General features: G+C 42.0%; 1 protein-coding gene and 1 long non-coding RNA gene across 5 annotated transcripts; one reads left to right on the top strand and one right to left on the bottom strand.

Annotated features, from left to right (window-relative positions):
- Positions 1 to 640: 640 nt before the first annotated feature.
- LOC311126957 lies at positions 641 to 3,340 on the bottom strand. Its single transcript, XR_014613073.1, has 3 exons — positions 2,585 to 3,340; positions 1,259 to 2,342; positions 641 to 1,066 (listed from the first exon to the last, which is right to left on the bottom strand). It is a non-coding gene; the product is annotated as an uncharacterized lncRNA (long non-coding RNA).
- Positions 3,341 to 3,477: 137 nt separating this feature from the next.
- On the top strand, positions 3,478 to 18,068 carry LOC311132691 (AP-3 complex subunit mu-1). Of its 4 annotated transcripts, none has more exons than XM_084165962.1 (10): positions 3,478 to 3,502; positions 4,258 to 4,441; positions 6,270 to 6,360; positions 6,456 to 6,627; positions 11,788 to 11,925; positions 12,046 to 12,131; positions 12,637 to 12,770; positions 12,901 to 13,108; positions 13,382 to 13,526; positions 17,477 to 18,068. In XM_084165962.1, the coding sequence occupies exons 2-10, from the start codon at positions 4,260 to 4,262 to the stop codon at positions 17,575 to 17,577; spliced, it is 1,257 nt and encodes a 418-aa protein (XP_084022088.1). In that variant the 5' UTR covers positions 3,478 to 3,502; positions 4,258 to 4,259; the 3' UTR covers positions 17,578 to 18,068. The 4 variants fall into 4 exon arrangements, with proteins under 4 accessions (XP_084022088.1, XP_084022086.1, XP_084022085.1 ...); XM_084165960.1 differs by lacking the exon at positions 3,478 to 3,502 and adding an exon at positions 3,518 to 3,677; XM_084165959.1 differs by lacking the exon at positions 3,478 to 3,502 and adding an exon at positions 3,518 to 3,677 and having other exon boundaries at positions 4,255 to 4,441.
- The last annotated feature ends 5,227 nt before the right edge of the window (positions 18,069 to 23,295 follow it).

Raw genomic sequence — 23,295 nt, 5'->3', positions numbered from 1 at the left:
CCGTATATTGGTATAAATATTAGTTCAGAACCTAGCTATGAACCTCAGCTATCAGAGCAGGTTGTATCAACTTCAAAACAGTCTGAATGGCATTAAAGAAGCCTATGGATTGAGTAGAATATAATATAACTTTGTGCCAAGAAGTCGTATATACATGTAGTTATTACCATGCATGAGATCCCCACATTGTAGCCTGTACATTGAATATATTCACTGATCACGTACTCTACCTTGGCAAATAAAGGTGCAGTTCAGGTATGAATTTCCGTGAGACATTCCTTTTCAGTCATAATCAGAGTATCATAATCAGAGTATCAAACTTTAATTAACACTTTGTCTGCATGTATGTATTACAATTATACACTTCAACAGTGTTTACCAATCCTGGGACATCAATGGTTACACATTGTAACTATGCAATAGACTACAAACATGATTTAACTACTTAAAGGCTGATTTGTCATTCATATATACAGAAACATTTTATTTTTTTAAACAGTACACTACACTTCCTATGCATCATGTGAATACTCTAAAGCAGGTTCATCTCACTATCTAATTTCCTTCATCTGCATTGATCTGAAGACACTGGATAGGTGTAGTATTTCATCAAATGAGAGACTTCATTTCAACCAGTAGAGAATGTGAAACTCTTTATTGAAAGAAGATAATTATCCAAGTGTTATAAAAACATAATACATGCATTATAAATATTATAATATTATATCCTAAATACAAGTTAAATCTGTACTTCAATGCACATCTGGTGTGCATTATAAAAACAGAGGAAGAAAGAGGAGGTGGGTAGAGAGGTGTAAGAAAGAGTGTAAAAGACAGAAAGGCAAAGAGGTAAGAACAGAGGAGCAGGGAAGACAGCATATGATTAATGAATTACAGTGCTGCTTAACTTTATATTCTCTCAGTTCATCACATTTACATAATAGTGTCTCTAGTGGTGTCAACTAACAGCCTTGGGCCCCCAGTTGGCCCGAAGGTTATCTTAAGAGCGGGTGGGATGGTGATGACGGGACTTGGGGTTGGCACCCTCTCTCACATCAAAACATACCTGCAGACGAGAGAGCATGATTAAGGCTTTTTTTTTTATTTATTCTAACACTGTCAGTCATCATAATCATCAGGAGGTGAAATGCAAAACTGACCTTGTATCAATAACTCTGGGACTCCTACATCTCTCTGTATTTCAATGTAAAGCATCTCTTTAATAATACTTTGTTGACCCGACCAAGTGACCACTCACCTCTGATCATGCTGTGCCCTCTGTCAGCTAGTTCAGATGCAGGAGGGGTTCACCGACACAGCTGATATAACCTAGAGGATTTAAGGAGAAGGGGGGAGAGGGATGAAGTGAAGGAGAGACACTGTTATTGAGAAAATAAGGTTGTTAAAGAGACAACGTTCAACAGGAATCTGTGTGTGGTCTCACCTGGTGTCCCCATTAAGTGGCTGCAGAGTACTTTATACTGAGAAACATGCACAGACGCATGAGGACAAACAATATAGCGTAGTTATATAAATAATTAAGTGTCTTACTATTATCCATGGTTGGTCCTCTTGCCTATTCTTTGAAGGTGGCGCAGTTGGTAGAGCATGGCGTTTGCAACGCCAGGGTTGTGGGTTCGATTCCCACGGGGGCCAGTATAAAAAATAAAATCTAAGAAATAATAATGTATGCACTCACTAACTGTAAGTCGCTCTGGATAAGAGCGTCTGCTAAATGACTAAAATGTAATACATGAGTGTGTAGGTGTGGGTTATAGGGTATCTAATTGTTCTAAATGTTTTCAATATGGGTGACTCTTAAAATAGCTTTTTTTGTTTTTGTACAAACATCACCCTTACCTGAACAGCGCCCTCACCTGAGAAGTAGAAATCAAAAAGGAGAGAAATTGGGAATTTAACAACTGCAGTTGACATAGCTAAGTAAATGAAAGAATACTCTTATTGCAATGTGGATGGCTCTTAAGAGCATTTGGTTGTGCATAGTGTAGTCTATGGTGTTGTCAGGGAACAGCACCCTCTTTGAAGAAATAGGAGGTGAAGATCTCCCGCACATGGATTGCCTCCCGTGCTGCGTTGTTGGCCCCCATTCTTGAAACATCCTGCAGAGCAGTAGACCTCTCCTCTGGCACACGGCGGCGAGCTGCAGATCCCCTCATGGTCCTCGTGTCCATCCTCATGAACTTATGCAGGACACAGGTAGCCTTCACACACCTGAATTCCCCCAGGAGGCAGTCCCAGATGGCCCTGGTCACCCAACCTTGCATTGCCCTACACGGTAACTGTAGGCAATCGTTTTGAAGGAATCTCCAGTTACAAGGTATCTGTAGGTATATGGAAGAATGTCATTAGACTTTTACATCACCAGGTCATTGTGGATTACTAAAGTATATCCCTTATAACAAATCATGATAACATTGGATAAATAGATGCATGTGTAGCATTTGACAATAGCAGGATCAAGGATAGCATCACAAATGAATACATAAATACCACTTGAAGCTTGATGATGACTTGATCATGTGAGTCAGCTGTGTCGTGCTAAGGCAAAAACAAAACTGCGCACCCCTTTGAGTCCCCAGGACCAGGACTGAGAACCACTGCTCTTCATTGGGACCTCTTCATCTGCAGACAGGCTTTCACAACTCTCTGTATCTGTGTACAGAAAACCTCACAAGAAACAGACTTCATTATACTCAAATTAGACCGCACTGAATATTACGTTACTATTATATCCATCCTCACTTCTAGGGACTGGAACTACACAAAAGTACCTGCCCTATCCAGAACAGCCTACTATCTCACTTTGACAGATGGGGCTGCTATCCTTTCACCCTCCTCCATGGCTGTTAGCTAGCTACCTACAAATGCATTTGGAGTTTGTTTTTTACAGTGATAAAAACATAAAGATAGCTAGCTAATATGAAGTTAGGTAGCTGGTAAAATTTAATTCAATTAGCTAGCTATCTATACAGTATGTAAAGTTGGCTAGACAGCTAGCTAGCTACGTTAGCAGCTCATTTGAGTTAGCCTGCACTGTAGCTAGTTAGCTAATAATACATCGTTGTTGTTGTTTTTAAAATTTCGAAATGTATTTACTTACTTGAATAGGTTAATTGGAAACAGGGCAGCAATGTTTGGTTGTTACCAGAGCGGTTTAGGGCATATTTCTATTTACCTGTGAATAACCAGACCTTCATACAAACTTGCTATGCTGAATTCCTGACACACGATTGAACGTGCTAAATGCTGCCGGCACGCCCACAAGCGAGCCACTCTGGGCGGCTGATGCGGGAATTTACCGCGTGCTAGTGTACACGGGGCATAGACCACTGCGCCACTCCGGAGGCCCAGAGTTCCAAGACTTCCCAGAGTTCCGAGCTCCCAGTTGTTTTGAAGGCGGCATTAGCTGCCTGCAGACTGTGCCTGACTAGAAATACAATAACTTTGGTCAGAAGTTGATGACTTAGTTGTGCGCCCTTTGGTCAGTGCATGTTACACACAGATATTAACAAATGTCAAGGTTGAATGTTTAAAGGTTTTATGTAAAGTTATATTGTGCTGATAAGAGTATAAATGTGCATATTAAATCAGGCTTCTGTGTATGGTGGACAGTACCACACAGTTAAATTACTGCCACTAGCACTGGAACACAGCAGGTAACGATACTTTTTGATACACTGTAACTAACTTAACCGGTATATCAACCGATATAACAAGACATTACTTAATGAATGTCACAAGCTAGAATAAGATTGCCGGCTACAATGTTGCAGAGAGTTCGATCACTCTGCGCTCGAGGCTTTAAGGCTAACTTATTTGCTTTGAGTGTGTCAATATCGGTGTAGACAGAGTTTATGAGTTAGCTAATAACCAGATTGTACTATTTAGCCAGTGGACTGCTTGGCTTTGATTTTAACATCTGATAGTGGATGAGATTTATCATCATGGATCAACTTTATGCTGTACAGTTCTTCTAACATCTGGAGTTTGTCTCTGCTTCTTGGTAGCAACGTGGCACATACCAAACTAAAGTGAAAGACCGTGATTTCATTGTGCATTGTAAGCCTGTCTGTATTACTGTTCTGAGCTGTCTATCCCACAGATCTGATTCATGGTGTAGATAATATATCTCTAACCCTGTTGCCCTGCAATACAGGACACTTTTGGCTTAGTGGGCTGGGGACCCGTGACACACACAAACCTACCCGTGTAACACCTGTCCCTCTCTACCAGCAGAGATGATCCACAGTCTGTTCTTGATCAACCCTTCGGGGGACATCTTCCTGGAGAAGCACTGGAAGAGTGTGGTCAGTCGGTCGGTGTGTGACTACTTCCTGGAGGCCAAAGAGAAGGCCCTGGAACCTGAGGACGTTCCACCTGTCATACACACCCCTCATCACTACCTCATCAGCATCTACAGGTCATGCATACAGTGCATTAGGAAAGTATTCAGACCCCTTGACTTTTTCCACATTTTGTTACGTTACAGCCTTATTCTAAAATTGATTAAATCATTTTTTTTCTCTAATCAAATCTACACACAATACCCCATAATGAACTAGCGAAAACAGGCTTTTAAAAATGTTTGCAGATGTATAAAAAAATAAAAAGTACTTTGTTGAAGCACCTTTGGCAGCGATTACAGCCTCGAGTCTTCTTGGGTAGGACGCTACAAGCTTGGCACACCTGTATTTGGAGAGTTTCTCCCATTCTTCTCTGCAGATCCTCTCAAGCTCTGTCAGGTTGGATGGGGAGTGTCGCTGCACAGCTATTTTCAGGTCTCCAGAGATGTTCAATCATGTTCAAGTCCGGGTTCTGGCTGGGCCACTCAAGGACATTCAGAGATTTGTCCCGAAGCCACTCCTGCGTTGTCTTGGCTGTGTGCTTAGGGTTGTTGTCCTGTTGGAAGGTGAACCTTCGCCCCAGTCTGAGGTCCTGATCGCTCTGGAGCAGGTTTTCATCAAGGATCGCGCTGTACTTCATCTTTCCCTCGATCCTGACTAGTCTCCCAGTCCCTGCCGCTGAAAAACATCCCCACAGCATGATGCTGCCACCACCATGCTTCACCGTAGGGATGGTGCCAGGTTTCTCCCAGATGTGACACTTGGCATTCAGGCCAAAGAGTTCAATCTTGGTATTCAGGCTAAAGAGTTCAATCTTGGTTTCATCAGACCAGAGAATCTTGTTTCCTATGGTCTGAGAGTCCTTTAGGTGCCTTTTGGCAAACTCCAAGCGGGCTGTCATGTGCCTTTTTTACTGAGGAGTGGCTTCTGTCTGGCCACTAACATAAAGGCCTGATTGGTGGAGTGCTGCAGAGATGCTTGTCCTTCTGGAAGGTTCTACCATCTCCACAGAGGAACTGTGGAGCTTTGTCAGAGTGACCATCAGATTCTTGGTCACCTCCCTGACCAAGGCCCTTCTCCCCCGAATGCTCAGTTTGGCCGGGCGGCCAGCTCTAGGAAGAGTCTTGGTGGTTCCAAACTTCTTCCATTTAAGAATGATGAGGCCACTGTGTTCTTGGGGACCTTCAATGCTGCAGAAATTGTTTGGTACCCTTCCCCAGATCTGTACCTCGACACAATCCTGTCCCGGAGCTCTACGGACAATTCCTTCGACCTCATAGCTTGGTATTTGCTCTGACACAAACTGTCAACTGTGGGACCTTATATAGACAGGTGTGTGTGCCTTTCCAAATTATGTCTAATCAATTGAATTTACCACAGGTGTACTCCAATCAAGTTGTAGAAACATCTCAAGGATGATCAATGGAAACAGGATGCACCTGAGCTCAATTTCGAGTCTCATAGCAAAGTGTCTGAATACTTATGTAAATAAGGTATTTCTGTTTTGTATTATTAGTACAATTGCTAAAATTTTGCTTTGTCATTATGGGGTATAGTGTGTAGATTTGAGGGAAAAATAATAATTTAATCAATTTTAGAATAAGGCTGTAACGTAACAAAGTGGAAAAATTCAAGGGGTCTGAATACTTTCCGAATGTACTGTATGTATGCATACAAAGACACGCACACACCTCATCAACATCTACAAGTTATTTTATTGACTTTTACATCACTATTTAGGAAACAACCATGTATCCAAAACCAATGTAAAAACCTGCTCACTCAAGACAGACGGTTTTAAGGTCTGTCTTTACTAGTGTGTTTTTTTTAAACATTTGTTTTGGATACAATGTGTGAATGTTGCTTCACAAATATTGATGATTATTACTGTATTTATTATTACAGGGACAAGCTGTTCTTTCTCTCCATCATCCAGACGGAGGTTCCTCCGCTGTTTGTCATTGAGTTCCTGCACCGCATCGCAGAGATGATCCAGGTCTGACTCAACTCTAAGCCTGACGAGTTGCCAGGATTAGTTAAACATTACTTGTTATAAAATAGTTAAGTGTGTGTGTACGTTTCTTTCTACAGGACTACTTTGGGGAGTGTTCGGAGACAGTCATCAAGGACAACATGGTGATGGTGTATGAGCTGTTGGAGGAGATGCTTGACAATGGGTTTCCACTGGCAACCGAATCTAACATCCTCAAAGAGATGATCAGACCACCCACCATCCTCCGATCTGTTGTCAACACACTGACAGGTACCCTACCACTACACGCTAACCTCTACCCTACTCTAAACACTAAACCCTACAGCTCCTTGACCCCTACACTCTAACCCCTCCCCTTACACCCTAACCCGTAATACCTACTTCCCTCAAAGTGTGTGTGTGTGTGTCAAAATCAAATCTAATTTTATTTGTCACATGCTTCATAAACAACAGGTGTAGACTAACAGTGAAATGCTTACTTACTGGCCCTTCCCAACAATGCAGAGAGAGAGAAAGAGGAATAATAGAAAAATAATAACACAAGGAATAAATACATAATGAGTAACGATAACTTGGCTATATACACGGGGTAACAGTACAGAGTCGATGTGCAGGGATACGAGGTAATTAAGGTGCCTTCAGAAAGTATCCACATCCCTTTACTTTTTCAAAAAATATTGTTACAGCCTGAATTTAAAATGGATGATATTTTGATTTTGTGTCACTGATATACTCACAATACCCCATAATTTCAAAGTGGAATTATTTTTTAAGAAATGTTTGCAAATTAATTTAAAAATGAAAAGCTGAAATGTCTTGAGTCAAGTATTGAACCCTTTTGTTATGGCAAGCTTAAATATGTTCAGGAGCAGTGTTGTAGTACTCAAGACCACATATTGAGTGTCTCGATCTTGTCTCAGTGTCGGATACAATTGTACTCGGTCTCGGACAGTGAGGACTCGTAATTTATTCCAGAGACCAGCGGAGTAAAAGACCTCTATCAGCTTCCATTCAGTCAGCGCATAAAACAGCTTCACCAGGCCAAATATATACACTCCTATCTTGAAACATTAATATCTTAACAGCCTTATCTATTATAGATATGTTTGCGCAGTGGCGAACCTATAGGCCTTCACTGTGTGACTGGTTCGTGAATCTTTTATAAAAAAAATGTGTTGGTACTTTTTACCCCCAATTGGTAGTTAGTCTTGTCCCATCGCTGCAACTCCCGTACGGACTCGGGAGAGGTGACGGTTGAGAGCCATGCGTCCCCCAAAACACGACCCCGCCAAGCCGCACTGCCAAACCCTCCCCAAACCAGGACGACGCTGGGCCAATTGTGTGCCACCTCATGGGTCTCCCGGTCGCGGCCGGCTGCGACACAGCCCGGGATCGAACCCAGATCTGTAGTGACGCCTCTAGCACTGCGATGCAGTGCCTTAGACCGCTGCGCCACTCGAGAGGCTCTACAGGTTCGTGATTCTGAAAGGACTGCAACCATAATACCAGCGCACTCATGTAGGAGAGTGCACTTTTTGTAAAACACAAAGGGCCAGTGGTGGATTGGAGGGTATACGCAGGTGTAAACCGTATACCAACTTTTTTCATTGGCCATTGTGTATACTCACTTCTTAATCCCTACTGATGCGTATCAAAGTAGTGTAGTGGAGGTATACGACTTATCAATTTTCTAGTACAATAGAGAAATCATGCACAAAGTATCCTACATAATCACAAAGCACGTGAAATATATTCACATGCACGCAGCGCACATAGCCTAGTTTCAGCAGAATATAATCTGCAGGCAGCGAGAGTGTGCAGCTCTCAATGGGTTTTGGCATGGAGCAGTTCACATAAGAATGACATCTGTAGCCGGTAGGATAGGAAAGAAGTTTCAATTTATGATATCCGCCAGTAAATGCTAACTTAGGCAACAATGGGTATGCAAACCAGATATTGAAAAGGTTTAGTCCCAAGTGTTGGTTAGTAGGCTATTTGTGATGCTGCAATTGTCATCATGTGCTGTTTACATCAGGGGCGTAGACATGGATGGGCCTGGGTGGACACAGGCCCACCCAATGGGGAGCCAGGATCTGACAGGCCCACCCAATCAGATTGATGTGGTTTAAGCATTGTTGTGGACTTAGACCAAACTTTTGTATTTTTTCTACAAAAAAAAATGTGATTTTGAGTGATAAAAAATACATAGGAAAACACAGGATTTTTCACACAGGGTGCCTTTCCTTCGCGGGGCGGGTCGTTACTTTTGGGCAAAATTAGCTTATACCCACTTCTCCAGGCACCACTACACCACTGCATAGGGCCGATGGAAAGACAGCAGTCACACACAGCATGATGTTAAAGGATAAGTGGTCCATAAACTCGGACACAATAGGCCAGTTGGTCCCAATCATAATATAAAAACACAACCATTTTAAGCATTTCCCAATCTAAATGTACAACTATTACTTCCCATTGCAAAAAAAACATTTCACATTTAGCACACAAAGTTTAAAGTGGAACTGACAGTGTTTTAATGACTTTGCAGATATGAAACAAACAGGCAATCATAATCAGTAAAAAATATAAAATTCCCAGTTTATAATAATAATATGCCATTTAGCAGACGCTTTTATCCAAAGCGACTTACAGTCATGCGTGCATACATTTTTTGTGTATGGGTGGTCCCGGGGATCGAACTCACTACCTTGGCGTTACAAGCGCTGTGCTCTACCAGCTGAGCTACAGAGAACCAACTTTATAAGAGGTTTTAAAAATAGGTTATATTTGACTCAACGTTTCATGATGTACACTAAGGCATTGTTGGTAGAATAGATGGATTCAGTTCAATGCATGATTCATATAATTCACCAATACATTTCTTGGTAGTCCAAAAAATATTGCTATCAGGTTGTAAATCACAGCTGGCCTGGTACATTGTTTGGAATGCACTGTTTCAGTTAAAAGTGTCATTCTTCCTGGTGGTGTAAATGAACAGATTTTAATAAGATTTCATGTTGCTAAAATGCTGTCAGTTCCACTTTAAATGCAACAATGTTTCACACACATAAGTTATTTTCAAAGAGATGGCTAACAACAGCAAGCGCGCTGCAATAAAAAACACAGTTCCACTCACCAGATGATGATCATTTGAAACTTCTTGTTGAAAGTTATTATTGAAAAGGGAGACACTAACAAATTAGCAACAACATCCTCTTTGATAACACCTGCTGCAGCCGCTGCAAACTAGCCGACAACAAAAGCTAGCTAGCTAGACCGTGGGAAAACTACTGCTCGCTATTGCGCAGTGACCTGTTGGCCTTCATGAAGACAGAAGTTTCCATACGTTTTTGTAAAAACGGTCCCACCCATTAGGTCAAAATGGATTAGTGATTCCACTGTAACTGCAAAATGTTGCCCTAATACAGTTGAATGGCAGATGCCTTTATCTAGCTTCTGATGGCCTAGCCAATGGCTGACTTAGCTAGCTAGATTTATCTCCCAAGACCAGCAAAGAAAGATCCTGATGGGATCTTTTTTTCCTCCTCAGTGTTAACCATTTCCTTTCCAACAAAAACTGAAGAGATTAAATCAGAACATCATTGAAAATAATAATATAATAATAATAATAATATTATTAATAATGATTTTATAAATCCCTTATTTGAAGTTGTAGAAGGCCCATTGTTCCCCACTGTATTTGGGTTAGTAATAATTTGTAGAGTGGCTCTATTTTCCCTCAGCATGCATTTTTTCCCCCTCAGCATGCACTATTCTGAATGTCTAAAGAATCCAGATGTTGTTCTGAAATATGAACACCGAAATACTGGACATTTTGAACTCTTATGGTGGTGATTTGACAAAATGACTCGCATTTGTCTGGTCTCGGTCTTGACTCGATCTTGGACCCCTTGTCCCCCTCCCGGTCTTGGTCTTGCTCAGACTCGATTTGCTCTGGTCTTGGTCTTAAATTGGTCTCGCTTTAGGTGGTCTCGAACACAACACTGTACACACTCTGTGTGCAATAATAGTGTTTAACATGATTTTTTAATGACTACCCCATCTCTGTACCCCACACATACAATTATATGTAAGGTTGCTAAGTCAAGCAGCTAATTTCAAGCACAGATGAAACCACAAAGACCAGGGAGTTTTCCAATGGTTCGCAAAGAAGGGAACCTACCTATTGGGTAAAAAAAAAAAAGCAGACATTGAATATCCCTTTGAGCATGGTGCAGTTATTAATTACACTTTGGAAGGTGTATCAATACACCCAGTCACTACAAAGATACAGGCGCCCTTCCTAACTCAGTTGCCGGAGAGGATGGAAATTGCTCAGGGATTTCACCATGAGGTCAATGGTGATTTTAAAATAGTTACAGAGTTGAATGGCTGTGATGGGAGATAACTGAGGATGGATCAACAACATTGTAGTTACTCCACAATATTAACATACTGTAAATGACAGAGTGAAAAGAAGGAAGCCTATACAGAATACAAATATTCCAAAACATGCATCCTGTTTGCAACAGGGCACTTAAGTAATGCTGCAAAAAATGTGGCAAAGAAATGAACTTCTTGTCCTGAATACAAAGCGTAATGTTTGGGGCAAATCCAACACAACACTTCACTGAGTACCACTCTTCATATTTTCAAACATGGTGGTGGCTGCATCCTGTTATGGGTATGCTTGTCATCGACAAGGACTAAGGAGTTTTTTAGGATAAAAAGAAGCGGAAAAGAGCTAAGCACAGGCAAAATCCTAGAGGAAACTTGGTTCAGTCTGCCTACCAACAGACACTGGGAGACGCATTCACCTTTCAGCAGGACAATTACCTAAAACACAAGGCCAAATATACACTGGAGTTGCTCACCAAGACGACATTGAATGTTCCTGAGCGGCTTAGTTACAGTTTTGACTTAAATCGGCATGAAAATCTATGGCAAGACTTGAAAATGTCTGTCTTGCAATGATCAACATCCAACTTGACAGCGCTTGAAGAATTTTAAAAAAGAATAATGGACAAATATCATACAATCCAGCTGTGCAAACGCTCTTGGAGACTTACCCAGAAAGACTTACAGCTGTAATTGCTGCTAAAGGTGATTCTAACATGTATTGACTCAGGGGGTTGAATACTTCTCTAATCAAGATATATTAGTGTTTTATTTTCCCCAATTTAAAAATAATAATTTTCTTCCACTTTGACATTACAGAGTATTTTGTGTAGGTCATTGACAAAAAAGGACAAATCCATTTTAATCCCACTTTGTAGCACAACAAAATGTGGAAAAGGTCAAGGGGTCTGAACTTTCTTAAGGCACTATAGGTAGAAATAAAGTGACTAGGCAACAGGATAGATAATAAACTGTAGCAGCAGCGAATGTTATGAGTCAAAAGAGTTAGTGCAAAAAGTGTGTGTGTTCCAGGGACCAGTAATGTTGGAGACACATTGCCTACTGGTCAACTGTCGACCATCCCATGGAGGCGGGCCGGAGTGAAGTACACCAATAACGAAGCTTACTTTGACGTGGTGGAGGAGATTGATGCCATCCTGGACCAATCAGGTAGGAGCAGTACTGACTGGTCCACCGACACCACGGTGCAGAGATCCAGGAAGTCAGACTCAGGGGTTAAAGGTCAGGCATCAGGATTTGTGTGTAAACTGTGTTGTGATTGGTCGACAGGTACGACAGTGTTTGCAGAGATCCAGGGCGTGGTCGAGGCGTGTGTGAAGCTGTCTGGGATGCCCGACCTCACACTCTCCTTCATGGTGGGTCCCCCCCCCCCCCACACACACACACACACACGATACCAGGGTTGGTGTCCATTCGAACGAATTGAAGGTAGTCAATTCAGGAAGTGATTTGAATATCCCCCCCCCCCCCCCCATTGAATTGGCTTCCTTCCTTCAATTCAAATTAACCCTAACACTGCACTGCGCATGCACAAGCGCGCGGCAGGTAGCCTAGCGGTTGAGAGCGTTGGGCCAGTAACCGAAAGGTCACTGGTTCGAATCACTGAGCCAGCAAAGTGGAAAAATCTGCTCTTGAGGAAAGGCAGTTAACCCACAACAACAACTGCTCCCCGGGTGCCGATGACGTGGATTAAGGCAGCCCCCCGCACCTCTCTGATTCAGAGGGGTTGGGCTAAATGCGGATGACACATTTCGTCTGAATGCTTTCAGTTGTGCAACTGACTAGGCATTTCCATTCCCACACACAAAGAGAGAGAGCCCCAGTGTATTGGTAGATTCATACTGCATTTTGTCGTTGCAGAATCCTCGTCTCCTTGACGATGTGAGTTTCCACCCCTGTGTTCGCTATAAACGCTGGGAGTCTGAGCGCGTCCTCTCCTTCATACCCCCCGATGGGAACTTCACCCTAATGACTTATCACGTCAATGCACAGAAGTAAGGCTTTAAACTCTGACCCTTAATCCTAACTCTACCATGTCTATTATTTTCAGTCTGGTAGCCATCCCAGTTTAATAATAATATTGGTAATATTCTATTTTATTCGGTTATATTCTATTCTATACAGTCTTGTAGCCATCCCAGTGTATGTGAAGCAGAGCATCAGTTTCTTTGAGAGTGGTTCTGGTGGTCGTCTGGATGTGACAGTTGGACCGAAGCAGACCATGGGGAAGACGGTCGAAGGGGTGATGGTCACGGTCCACATGCCCAAAACTATCCTTAGCGTCAATCTGACTGCCACACAGGGCAGTTACATATACGACAATGGTACCAAGGTAATTACACGCCAACTACCCTATTACCAAGGTAACCTCTAACCCCTGAGCCTAACCACTACACAGAGAAGCTATACCTATGACCATGTTTCCAAGTTAACTACACACCTACGGCCCATTACCAAGTTAGACCAGGTAAACAGCCAATCAGCAGACATTACTATTAATACACTTCTCCATCTCACAAGCACCCCTGAACCCAACCCCCCCCCCCCCCCCCCCACCTCTCTCTCTTTCTTTCTCTCTCTCTCCCCCTCGCTCTCTTCTCTCTAGTTGTTGGTGTGGGACATTGGAAAGTTGAACCCACAGAAGCTTCCTAACTTGCGAGGTAGTCTGAGTCTGCAGGCTGGAGCCCCCAAACCAGAGGAGAATCCCAGTCTGAACATCGACCTGAAGATACAGCAACTTGCCATATCAGGTACCCCTGACCTGTAAATCTTGTCCCTCTCAGCCTCTCCCTCTCAATTGTTGAATTCCAAATCGGTCCCTACTACCTAGCCCCCCTTGTAGATCTGAGGGGATTGGATAAGTAGAAGCCTTATGGTAATAGTTTAGTCTTGCCTCCTGATTGACTGTGGAAGTGTGACCATATTGCTTCCACCGATCCAATCCTCATAGATCTACGAGTGGCTCGGTAATAGGCGCTAGGGGTACATTTGTAATTAAGCTAATCTTTCTCTCAGTATCTTGGCAGTAAAGTTTATGGTGTTGGGGGTAGTAACCTGCTCTGTAAAATGTTGTATTGCCATAGTAATACAGCATGCTAAATATCTATGTATACTCCGTTTATTAGGTACACCACCCCGTTCACGAAAATGGTTCGCTCCTAGAGACAGTGAGTCATGTGGCTGTGGCTTGCTATATAAAGCAGGCAGACAGGCATCAAGACATTTAGTTACTGTTCGATTTTGTGCAACTTTGATCGTGGTATGATCGTCTGTGCCATGCACGCCAGTTCCAGTATCTCATAAACGGCCGACCTCCCTCCTGGGCTTTTCATGCACGACAGTGTCTAGGGTTTACCGAGAATGGTGTGACAAACAAAAAACATCCAGGCAGCGGCAGTCCTGTGGGCGAAAACAGCTCGTTGATGAGAGGTCAAAGGAGAATGGCAAGAATCGTGCAAGCTAACATGCGAGTCACAAACAGGTAAATAACTGCGCAGTACAACAGTGGCGTGCAGAACGGCATCTCGGAACACACAACTCGTCAGTCCTTGTCACGGATGGGCTATTGTAGCAGACAACCACACCGGGTTGCACTCCTATCAGCTGAAAACAAGAAGAAGCGGCTGCAGTGGGCACGCGATCACCAACGCTTTAAATTGTTTAACTTGGGTCAAACGTTTCGGGTAGCCTTCCACAAGCTTCCCACAATAAGTTGGGTGAATTTTGGCCCATTCCTCCTGACAGAGCTGGTGTAACTGAGTCAGGTTTGTAGGCCTCCTTGCTCACACACACTTTTTCAGTTCTGCCCACACATTTTCTATAGGATTGAGGTCAGGGCTTTCTGATGGCCACTTCAAAACCTTGACTTTGTTGTCCTTAAGCCATTTAGCCACAACTTTGGAAGTATGCTTGGGGTCATTGTCCATTTGGAAGACCCATTTGCGACCAAGCTTTAACTTCCTAACTGATGTCTTGAGATTGTTGATGTTGCTTCAATATATCCACATAATTTTCCTTCCTCATGATGCCATCTATTTTGTGAAGTGCACCAGTCCCTCCTGCAGCAAAGCACCCCCACAGCATGATGCTGCCACTCCCGTGCTTCATGGTTGGGATGGTGTTCTTCGGCTTGCAAGCGACCCCCTTTTTCCTCCAAACATAACAATGGTCATTATGGCCTAACAGTTCTATTTTTGTTTCATCAGACCAGAGGACATTTCTCCAAAAAGTACGATCTTTGTCCCCATGTGCAGGTGCAAACCGTAGTCTGGCTTTTTTATGGCGGTTTTGGAGCAGTGGCTTCTTCCTTGCTGAGCGGCATTTCAGGTTATGTCGATATAGGACTCGTTTTACTGTGGATATAGATACTTTTGTACCTGTTTCCTCCAGCATCTTCACAAGGTCCTTTGCTGTTGTTCTGGGATTGATTTGCACTTTTCGCACCAAAGTACGTTCATCTCTAGGAGACAGAACGCGTCTCCTTCCTGAGCGGTATGACGGCTGCGTGGTCCCATGGTGTTTATACTTGCGTACTATTGTTTGTACAGATGAACGTGGTACATTCAGGCGTTTGGAAATTGCTCCCAAGAATGAACAAGACTTGTGGAGGTCTACAATTATTTTGGCTGATTTCTTTAGATTTTCCCATGATGTCAAGCAAAGAGGCACTGAGTTTGAAGGTAGGCCTTGAAATACATCCACAGGTACACCTCCAATTGACTCAAATGATGTTAAATAGCCTATCAGAAGCTTCTAAAGCCATGACATCCTTTTCTGGAATTTTCCAAGCTGTTTAAAGGCACAGTCAACTTAGTGTATGTAAACTTCTGACCCACTGGAATTGTGATACAGTTAATTATAAGTGAAATAATCTGTCTGTAAACAATTGTTGGAAAAATTACTTGTGTCATGCACAAAGTAGATGTCCTAACCGACTTGCCAAAACTATAGTTTGTTAACAAGAAATTTGTGGAGTGGTTGAAAAATGAGTTTTAATGACTCCAACCTAAGTGTATGTAAACTTCAGACTTCAACTGTACCTTAAAATAATGGTAGGGGTGTGGATCAGAATACCAGTCAGTATCTGGTGTGACCACCATTTGCCTCATGCAGTGGGACACATCTCCTTTGTATAGAGTTGATCAGGCTGTTGATTGTGGCCTGTGGAATGTTGTCTCCTCTTCAATGGCTGTGCAAAGTTGCTGGATATTGGCGCGAACTGGAACACGCTGTCGTACACGTTGATCCAGAGCATCCCAAACATGCTCAATGGGTGACATGTCTGGTGAGTATGCAGGCCATGGAGGAACTGGGACATTTTCAGCTTCACAGGAATTGTGTACAGATCCTTGCGACATGGGGCCATGCATTATCATGCTGAAACATGAGGTGATGGCGGCAGATGAATGGCACGACAATGGGCCTCAGGATCTCGCCATGGTATCTCTGTGCATTCCAATTGCCATCGATAAAATGCAATTGTGTTTGTTGTCTGTAGTTTATGCCTGCCCATACAATAACCCCACCGCCACCATGGGGCACTCTGTTCACAACGTTGACATCAGCAAACCGCTCGCCCACACTACGCCATCTGCCATCTGCCCGGTACAGTTGAAACCGGGATTCATCTGTGAAGAGCACACTTCTCCAGCGTGCCAGTGGCCATCGAAGGTGAGCATTTGCCCACTGAAGTTGGTTACAACACCGAACTGCAGTCAGGTCAAGACCCTGGTGAAGACGACGAACACGCAGATGAGCTTCCCTGAGACGGTTCTGACAGTTTGTGCAGAAATTCTTCAGTTGTGCAAACCCACAGTTTCATCAGCTGTCTAGGTGGCTGGTCTCAGATGATCCCACAGGTGAAGAAGCCGGATGTGGAGGTCCTGGGATGGTGTGGTTACACGTGGTCTGCGGTTGTGAGGCCGGTTGGACGTAATGCCAAATTCTTTAAAGCGACGTTGGAGGCGGCTTATGGTAGAGAAATGAACATTAGTTCTCTGGCAACAGCTCTGGTGGACATTCCTGCAGTCAGTATGCCAATTGCACACTCCCTCAACTTGAGAGATCTGTGGCATTGTGTTGTGTGACAAAACTGCACATTTTAGAGTGGCCTTTTTATTGTCCCCAGCACAAGGTGCACCTGTGTAATAATCATGTTGTTTAATCAGCTTATTGATATGCCACACCTGTCAGGTGGTTGGATAATCTTGGCAAAGGAGAAATGCTCACTAACAGGGATGTAAACACATTTGTGCACAACATTTGAGAGAAGCTTTTTGTGCAAATGGAAAATTTCTGTGATCTGTTATTTCAGCTCATGAAACATGGGACCAACACTTTACATATTTTTGTTCAGTATAGATGGGTGTACCTAATAAACCTCAGACTCAGAGGAGTAATGTGTTGCATATGTACCGTATATTCAGAAGAGCAATGTACAGTATGTGTTTTGATAAATGTGTTACAGTATATGTGTTTTGCTAAATGTGTAAATATATATGGTAACTGGGTGGAAATGTACAGTGTATGGTAAATCCATGATATAGTTAACTCAAAAACAATTTTTTAGTATTTTGTTTATTTGTCCACTGTTAATACCTTCCCCCAAAATAGTGCATGTCAGCGGTCAAAATGTCAAGATAAAGAAAATTCAGTACAGAGCAAAACATGTGGTGATGCGTTTATGCTAACTGTGTTTTAGGACTGAAGGTGAACAGACTGGATATGTTTGGGGAGAAGTACAAGCCTTTTAAAGGGGTTAAATACATCACCAAGGCCGGGAAGTTCCAGGTGCGGACGTGAAGAGTGAAACCTAAAGGTCATAGGTCAACTAGCCAACGTGCCTAATGCTCTGGGTCAAAGGTCAACTCTTAGACATGCTAGGTGTCAACTCTTATCCTCTCTATTCGTAGTTCAGAGCCGTGATAGGTCCATTATGACAAATGTCTGAAGGTCGTAAATGGGGTTCACATCCCAGCGGACTATTATGGCTCTGCAACAGTGAACTATGAATTGAGCTTTCTACATGCCCAGTGTCAACTCTTCTACCTTATGCCTTTTATATCCCTATACTCACTCTGTATTAGGGACAGAGCCTGTATTAATAACTTGGTGGTTTATTTAAATGTTTATTATTTGGATGGAATGGAGTTGTTGGTCTGCGACGGGAATTGTTTTGGACAATCAACCTATTATTTCTCCTGTTTCCGGAATTAAATAACCTCTACGGAATCCCCCTGTGTTCCAGCGCACCTCTCTCTCTCTCTCTCTCTCTCTCTCTCTCTCTCTCTCTCTCTCTCTCTCTCCTCTCTCTCTCTCTCTCTCTCTCTCTCTCTCTCTCTCTCTCTCTCTCTCTCTCTCTCTCTCTCTCTCTCTCTCTCTCTCTCTCTCTCTCTCTCTCTCTCTCTCTCTCTCTCTCTCTCTCTCTCTCTCTCTCTCTCTCTCTCTCCTCTCTCTCTCTCTCTCTCTCTCTCTCTCTCTCTCTCTCTCTCTCTCTCCTCTCTCTCTCTCTCTCTCTCTCTCTCTCTCTCTCTCTCTCTCTCTCTCTCTCTCTCTCTCTCTCTCTCTCTCTCTCTCTCTCTCTCTTTCTTTAGCAGGTAAAGATTTAATATGAAGTTGTATATAAAGCATATTTTTTGACCATTTTATGACTAACAACCCTCTAATGCTAAGTAACTGCAACCAAGAGTGGAATCTCATTTGGTCGTACATGATGTTAATTAATATACAGGCTAGAAATTACTGCAGGTATTAATAAATATACATAAAGTCACTACTGCATGTTATTTGCCTTTCTCACCAGGGCCTTTAGGGTTGCCATTGAAACTGTTGTCATCCCAGCTAGCACATATGTTTCTTAGAGCGTGGTTATCCTATGGTTATTTTGCATACAACCTTCCCACAACCTTCTGGGAATGGTGCAGCATAGTTGCTTGGCTTTGGAACATTGTCAGCACAGTTAAGGAACTTCACAAAGAAAACATTATTTTCTTGGTATTTCATTACTTTAACACAACGTTTCCTAAAAGTTCAAACATGGATACATTTCATTTCAATTTTGGTAATGTTCTAGGAATGTTCTCCAACTGGTTTGACATTGGGAATGTTCTCAAAAAGTTCAGAGAACGTTAAGAAACAACGTTCTTCTGTGGGAATTTCAGTACTTCAGCATAATGTTTCCTCGTGGTTCTATTTAAAGTTATGTTATCAGAACATTAAGAAAACTTTCCATAAAACCACAAGCAAACATTTGCAAAATGTAACCTTATGAACCAATGGGAAATCAAAAGCTTACATTCCAACAACTTCCAAGGAACCAAATGTGCTAGCTGGGATTTATGTCATGCCTGATACACAATAGGCATTTTCCCATAGAGGGTTGGGGTTAGAGTAGAGGTTGGGGTTAATGTGGATGCTACCATGATTATGGATAATCATGAATTATTCGTGAATACTGATGAGTAAGAAAGTTAGAGGCGCAAAGATCATCATAGCATTTTTCAGGATTAATTTAGAAGTGTTCAGAAACATCTTATCTACACTTAACAAAAATATAAATATAAGCGCGACAGCAGTTGATCAGGCTGTTGATTGTGGCCTGTGGAATGTTGTCCCACTCCTCTTCAATGGCTGTGCGAAGTTGCTGGATATTGGTGGGAACTGGAACACACTGTTGTACACGTCGATCCAGAGCATCCCAAACTTGCTCAATGGGTGACATGTTTGGTGAGAATGCAGGCCATGGAAGAACTGGGACATTTTCAGCTTCCAGGAATTGTGTACAGATCCTTGTTACATGGGGCCGTGCATTATCATGCTGAATCGAGGTGATAGCGACGGATGTTTGGCACGACAATGGGCCTCAGGATCGCATCACGGTATCTCTGTGCATTCAAATTGCCATCGATAAAATGGAAGCTTATGCCTGCCCATACCATAACCTCACCGCCACCATTGGGCACTCTGTTCACAACGTTGACATCAGTAAACTGCTGACCCACATGACCTGCTATCTGCCCGGTACAGTTGAAACCGGAATTAATCTGTGAAGAGCACACTTTTCCAGCGTGCCAGTGGCCATTGAAGGTGAGCATTTCCCCACTGAAGTCCGTTACTACGCCGAACTGCAATCAGGTCAAGACCCTGGTGAGGACGACGAGCACACAGATGAGTTTCCCTGAGATGGTTTCTGACAGTTTGTGCAGAAATCCTTCGGTTGCGCAAACCCACAGTTTCATCAGCTCTCCGGGTGGCTGGTCAGACAATCACGCAGATGAAGAAGCCGGATGTGGAGGTTCTGGGCTGGCGTGGTTACACGTGGTCTGCGGCTATGAGGCCGGTTGGACGTACTGCCAAATTCTCTAAAACGACGTTGGAGGTGGCTTATGGTAGAGATAATAATATTAAATTATCTGGCAACAGCTCTGGTGGACCTTCCTGTAGTCAGAATGCCAACTATACTCTCCCTCAACTTGAGACATCTGTGGCATTATGTTTTGTGACAAAACTGCACATTTTAGAGTGGCCTTTTATTGTCCCCAGCACAAGGTGCACCTGTGTAATGATCATGCTGTTTAATCACTAACAGGGATGTAAACAGATGTAAACAGATTTGTGCACAACATTTGAGAGAAATACGCTTTCTATGCGTATGGAACATTTCTGGGATCTTTTATTTCAGCTCATGAAACATGGGACCAACACTTTACATGTTGTGTTTATATTTTTGTTCAGTGTAATCACTTAGAAAGAAAATTACTCCAGTCAGTTCATATTGGGCAAAACATAACCTGAAACAAACTGCAAATGCATCCAACGAGTTTGTAGAGTTACAAGTTTGATCTAGTCATTGCGTGCTAGGAATATGGGACCAAATACTCAACTTTTGACTACTTGAATACAAATACTTATGACTTCTTCAAATGGGGGGACTAAAATGCTTTCATTTTTAAACGGTAAAACAGATATGTATGAAAATACCTTAAACTCTGACTCTGTACTGTCACCTCATATGAAACATTTGATCTCAAATCCAAAATGCTGGGGTATAGAGCCAAGTATAAAAATGTTGCTTCACTGTCCAAATACATGTGGTGTTGAGTGTATATAGTCAGATGCCTCATCACTGTGATAAGTCGGTAACACTTTACACCCAGCGTCATAACATGTTATGACACGGTCATAATCATGTCATAACAGCTAACATAACTTGTCATAACCTGTTATAAAATGGTCCTAACACTGTCATGACACATATTTAGACCTGTTGTGACATATTGCGTTATTTTATGGCTGGTTATGACACCTACATAAGTGTCAAAACCCACAAAACCTACCTACCACACAAGGCAAAACATTCCATTACACTGTAGCCTATGTGTCAACAGTATGTTTGTTATATATATATGTTTTAAATTGACCATATTAAATGATTGTAATCGCGCACACATTGATGTCAGACATGCACCTACCCCAATGCTGGTATGAATGCAGGGGCAGATTTCAGGAGCAGGACACGACACCCTCTTTTTGACTGATGACTGATATCAGGGCATGTACGTGATAGGCCTATCTGGCTTATATGATTATGATGGTCATAATGCTTATTGACAGTGTCATAAGGTGTATTTTCTTAGTCCAAGTAAAGTGACACAGGATGGTCATAATGCTTCATGACTGTCATAAAGTTAAATTTTTACAAGTTATTTAAAATATGAAAAAAACATTCAAATCAATTCAACAACTACGAAGGATTTAAGAAACAAACTTTTAAATGAAAGGAAACTTCTTGCCAGAGAAAAAACTAATTTGAATAAATGTGGGGTTTGACACTTATGTAGGTGTCATAAACAGCCATAAAATAATGCAATATATTACACGTCGCTCTGGATAAGAGCGTCTGCTAAATGACTAAAATGTAAATGTAAATGTAGGTGTAAATATATGGGTCATGACAGTGTTATGATCATGTTATGACAAGTTTTATTTGAGCTGTTATGATATTATGACATGATTATGACTGTGTCATAATGTGTAATGACACTTGTAGTGTCTTTGCACAAATACTAACTCACAGGTCCAATGTTGAAGTGAAACTGAAGGGAACCTGCATCTGAACCTGGATTTCACCATCAAGTCTTAAATAAAGATTGAACAGAAAATGTATCCAAGTGTCACATTTATAAAGTTTGAATTGAAAGTGTGCCCAAGCCTCACATTTATAAAGTTTAATTGAACCGTGTTTCTTACAGCTCTCTCTGCATGTAGTATGAAAAAAATGAAAAAAGTATGCTATCACTAACTGTAAGTCGCTCTGGATAAGAGTGTCTGCTAAATGACTAAAATGTAAATGTAGTTACTATAATCAGCAGCAGCAGAACATTCCGCGTCATTATGAAACATTCTTAAATGCACCCCTCATGTCTATGCATCATGCCACAGCAGAATACCATTCTATTGTTTAGCTTTTCACAAACACAGAAGTCCAACTCAAACAAATATTTTGCTCAATAGAAACATTCGTCCCACAAACGACAACTTCTAAAGGCTTTATATAAAATGACGTGGGGTAGGCTAAACTAATCAGAAAAACCCCTATCGGGAACAAACATAAATGGATGAATTCATAGCCATGTCAGCTTGTCTTCAGGTATTGTACAAAATGGGTGCACATACGACAGGGTGAAGGACAGTAGGGTGGCTTAAATTTCTCTCACCTACGCTGTCACCTGTATTCATAAGGTTCTATTGAACTGCAGTTAAAGATGACATTACTCCCCAGATCAAGTAACAAGAGTTTGCTGTAGAGAAGACAAATGTTATTTTCTGTCTGTTTCTGTAGATTTATTACATAGATTTTCAGTATGCTTATGGAGCAATTTCAGTGCCAACAGAAACTTTATTTGAATTCAATATTTTTGAATGTGTATATATATATATATATATATATATATATATATATATATATTATTTATTTATTATTGAATTCAATGTCTTAATACAAATTCTGCCAAGAAGGTCAGCATCCCGGAGTCGCCTCTTCACTGTTGACGTTGAGACTGGTGTTTTGCGGGTACTATTTAATGAAGCTGCCAGTTGAGGACCTGTGAGGCGTCTGTTTCTCAAACTAGACACTCTAATGTATTTGTCCTGTTGCTCAGTTGTGCACCGGGGCCTCCCACTCCTCTTTCTATTCTGGTTAGAGCCAGTTTGCGCTGTTCTGTGAAGGGAGTAGTACACAGCGTTGTACGAGATCTTCAGTTTCTTGACAATGTCTCACATGGAATAGCCTTCATTTCTCAGAACAAGAATAGACTGACAAGTTTCAGAAGAAAGTTATTTGTTTCTGGCCAATTTATGCCTGTAATCGAACCCACAATTGCTGATGCTCCAGATACTCAACTAGTCTCAAGAAGGCCAGTTTTATTGCTTTTTTAATCAGCACAACAGTTTTCAGCTGTGCTAACATAATTGCAAAAGGGTTTTCTAATTATCAATTAGCCTTTTAAAATGATAAACTTG

The sequence above is a fragment of the Coregonus lavaretus genome, assembly GCF_964263955.1.
Source record: "Coregonus lavaretus genome assembly, chromosome: 1".
In the NCBI taxonomy this organism is placed as follows: domain Eukaryota; kingdom Metazoa; phylum Chordata; class Actinopteri; order Salmoniformes; family Salmonidae; genus Coregonus; species Coregonus lavaretus.
Note: the sequence above shows the minus strand (reverse complement) of the source record. Positions and strands in the feature narration are given on the sequence as shown.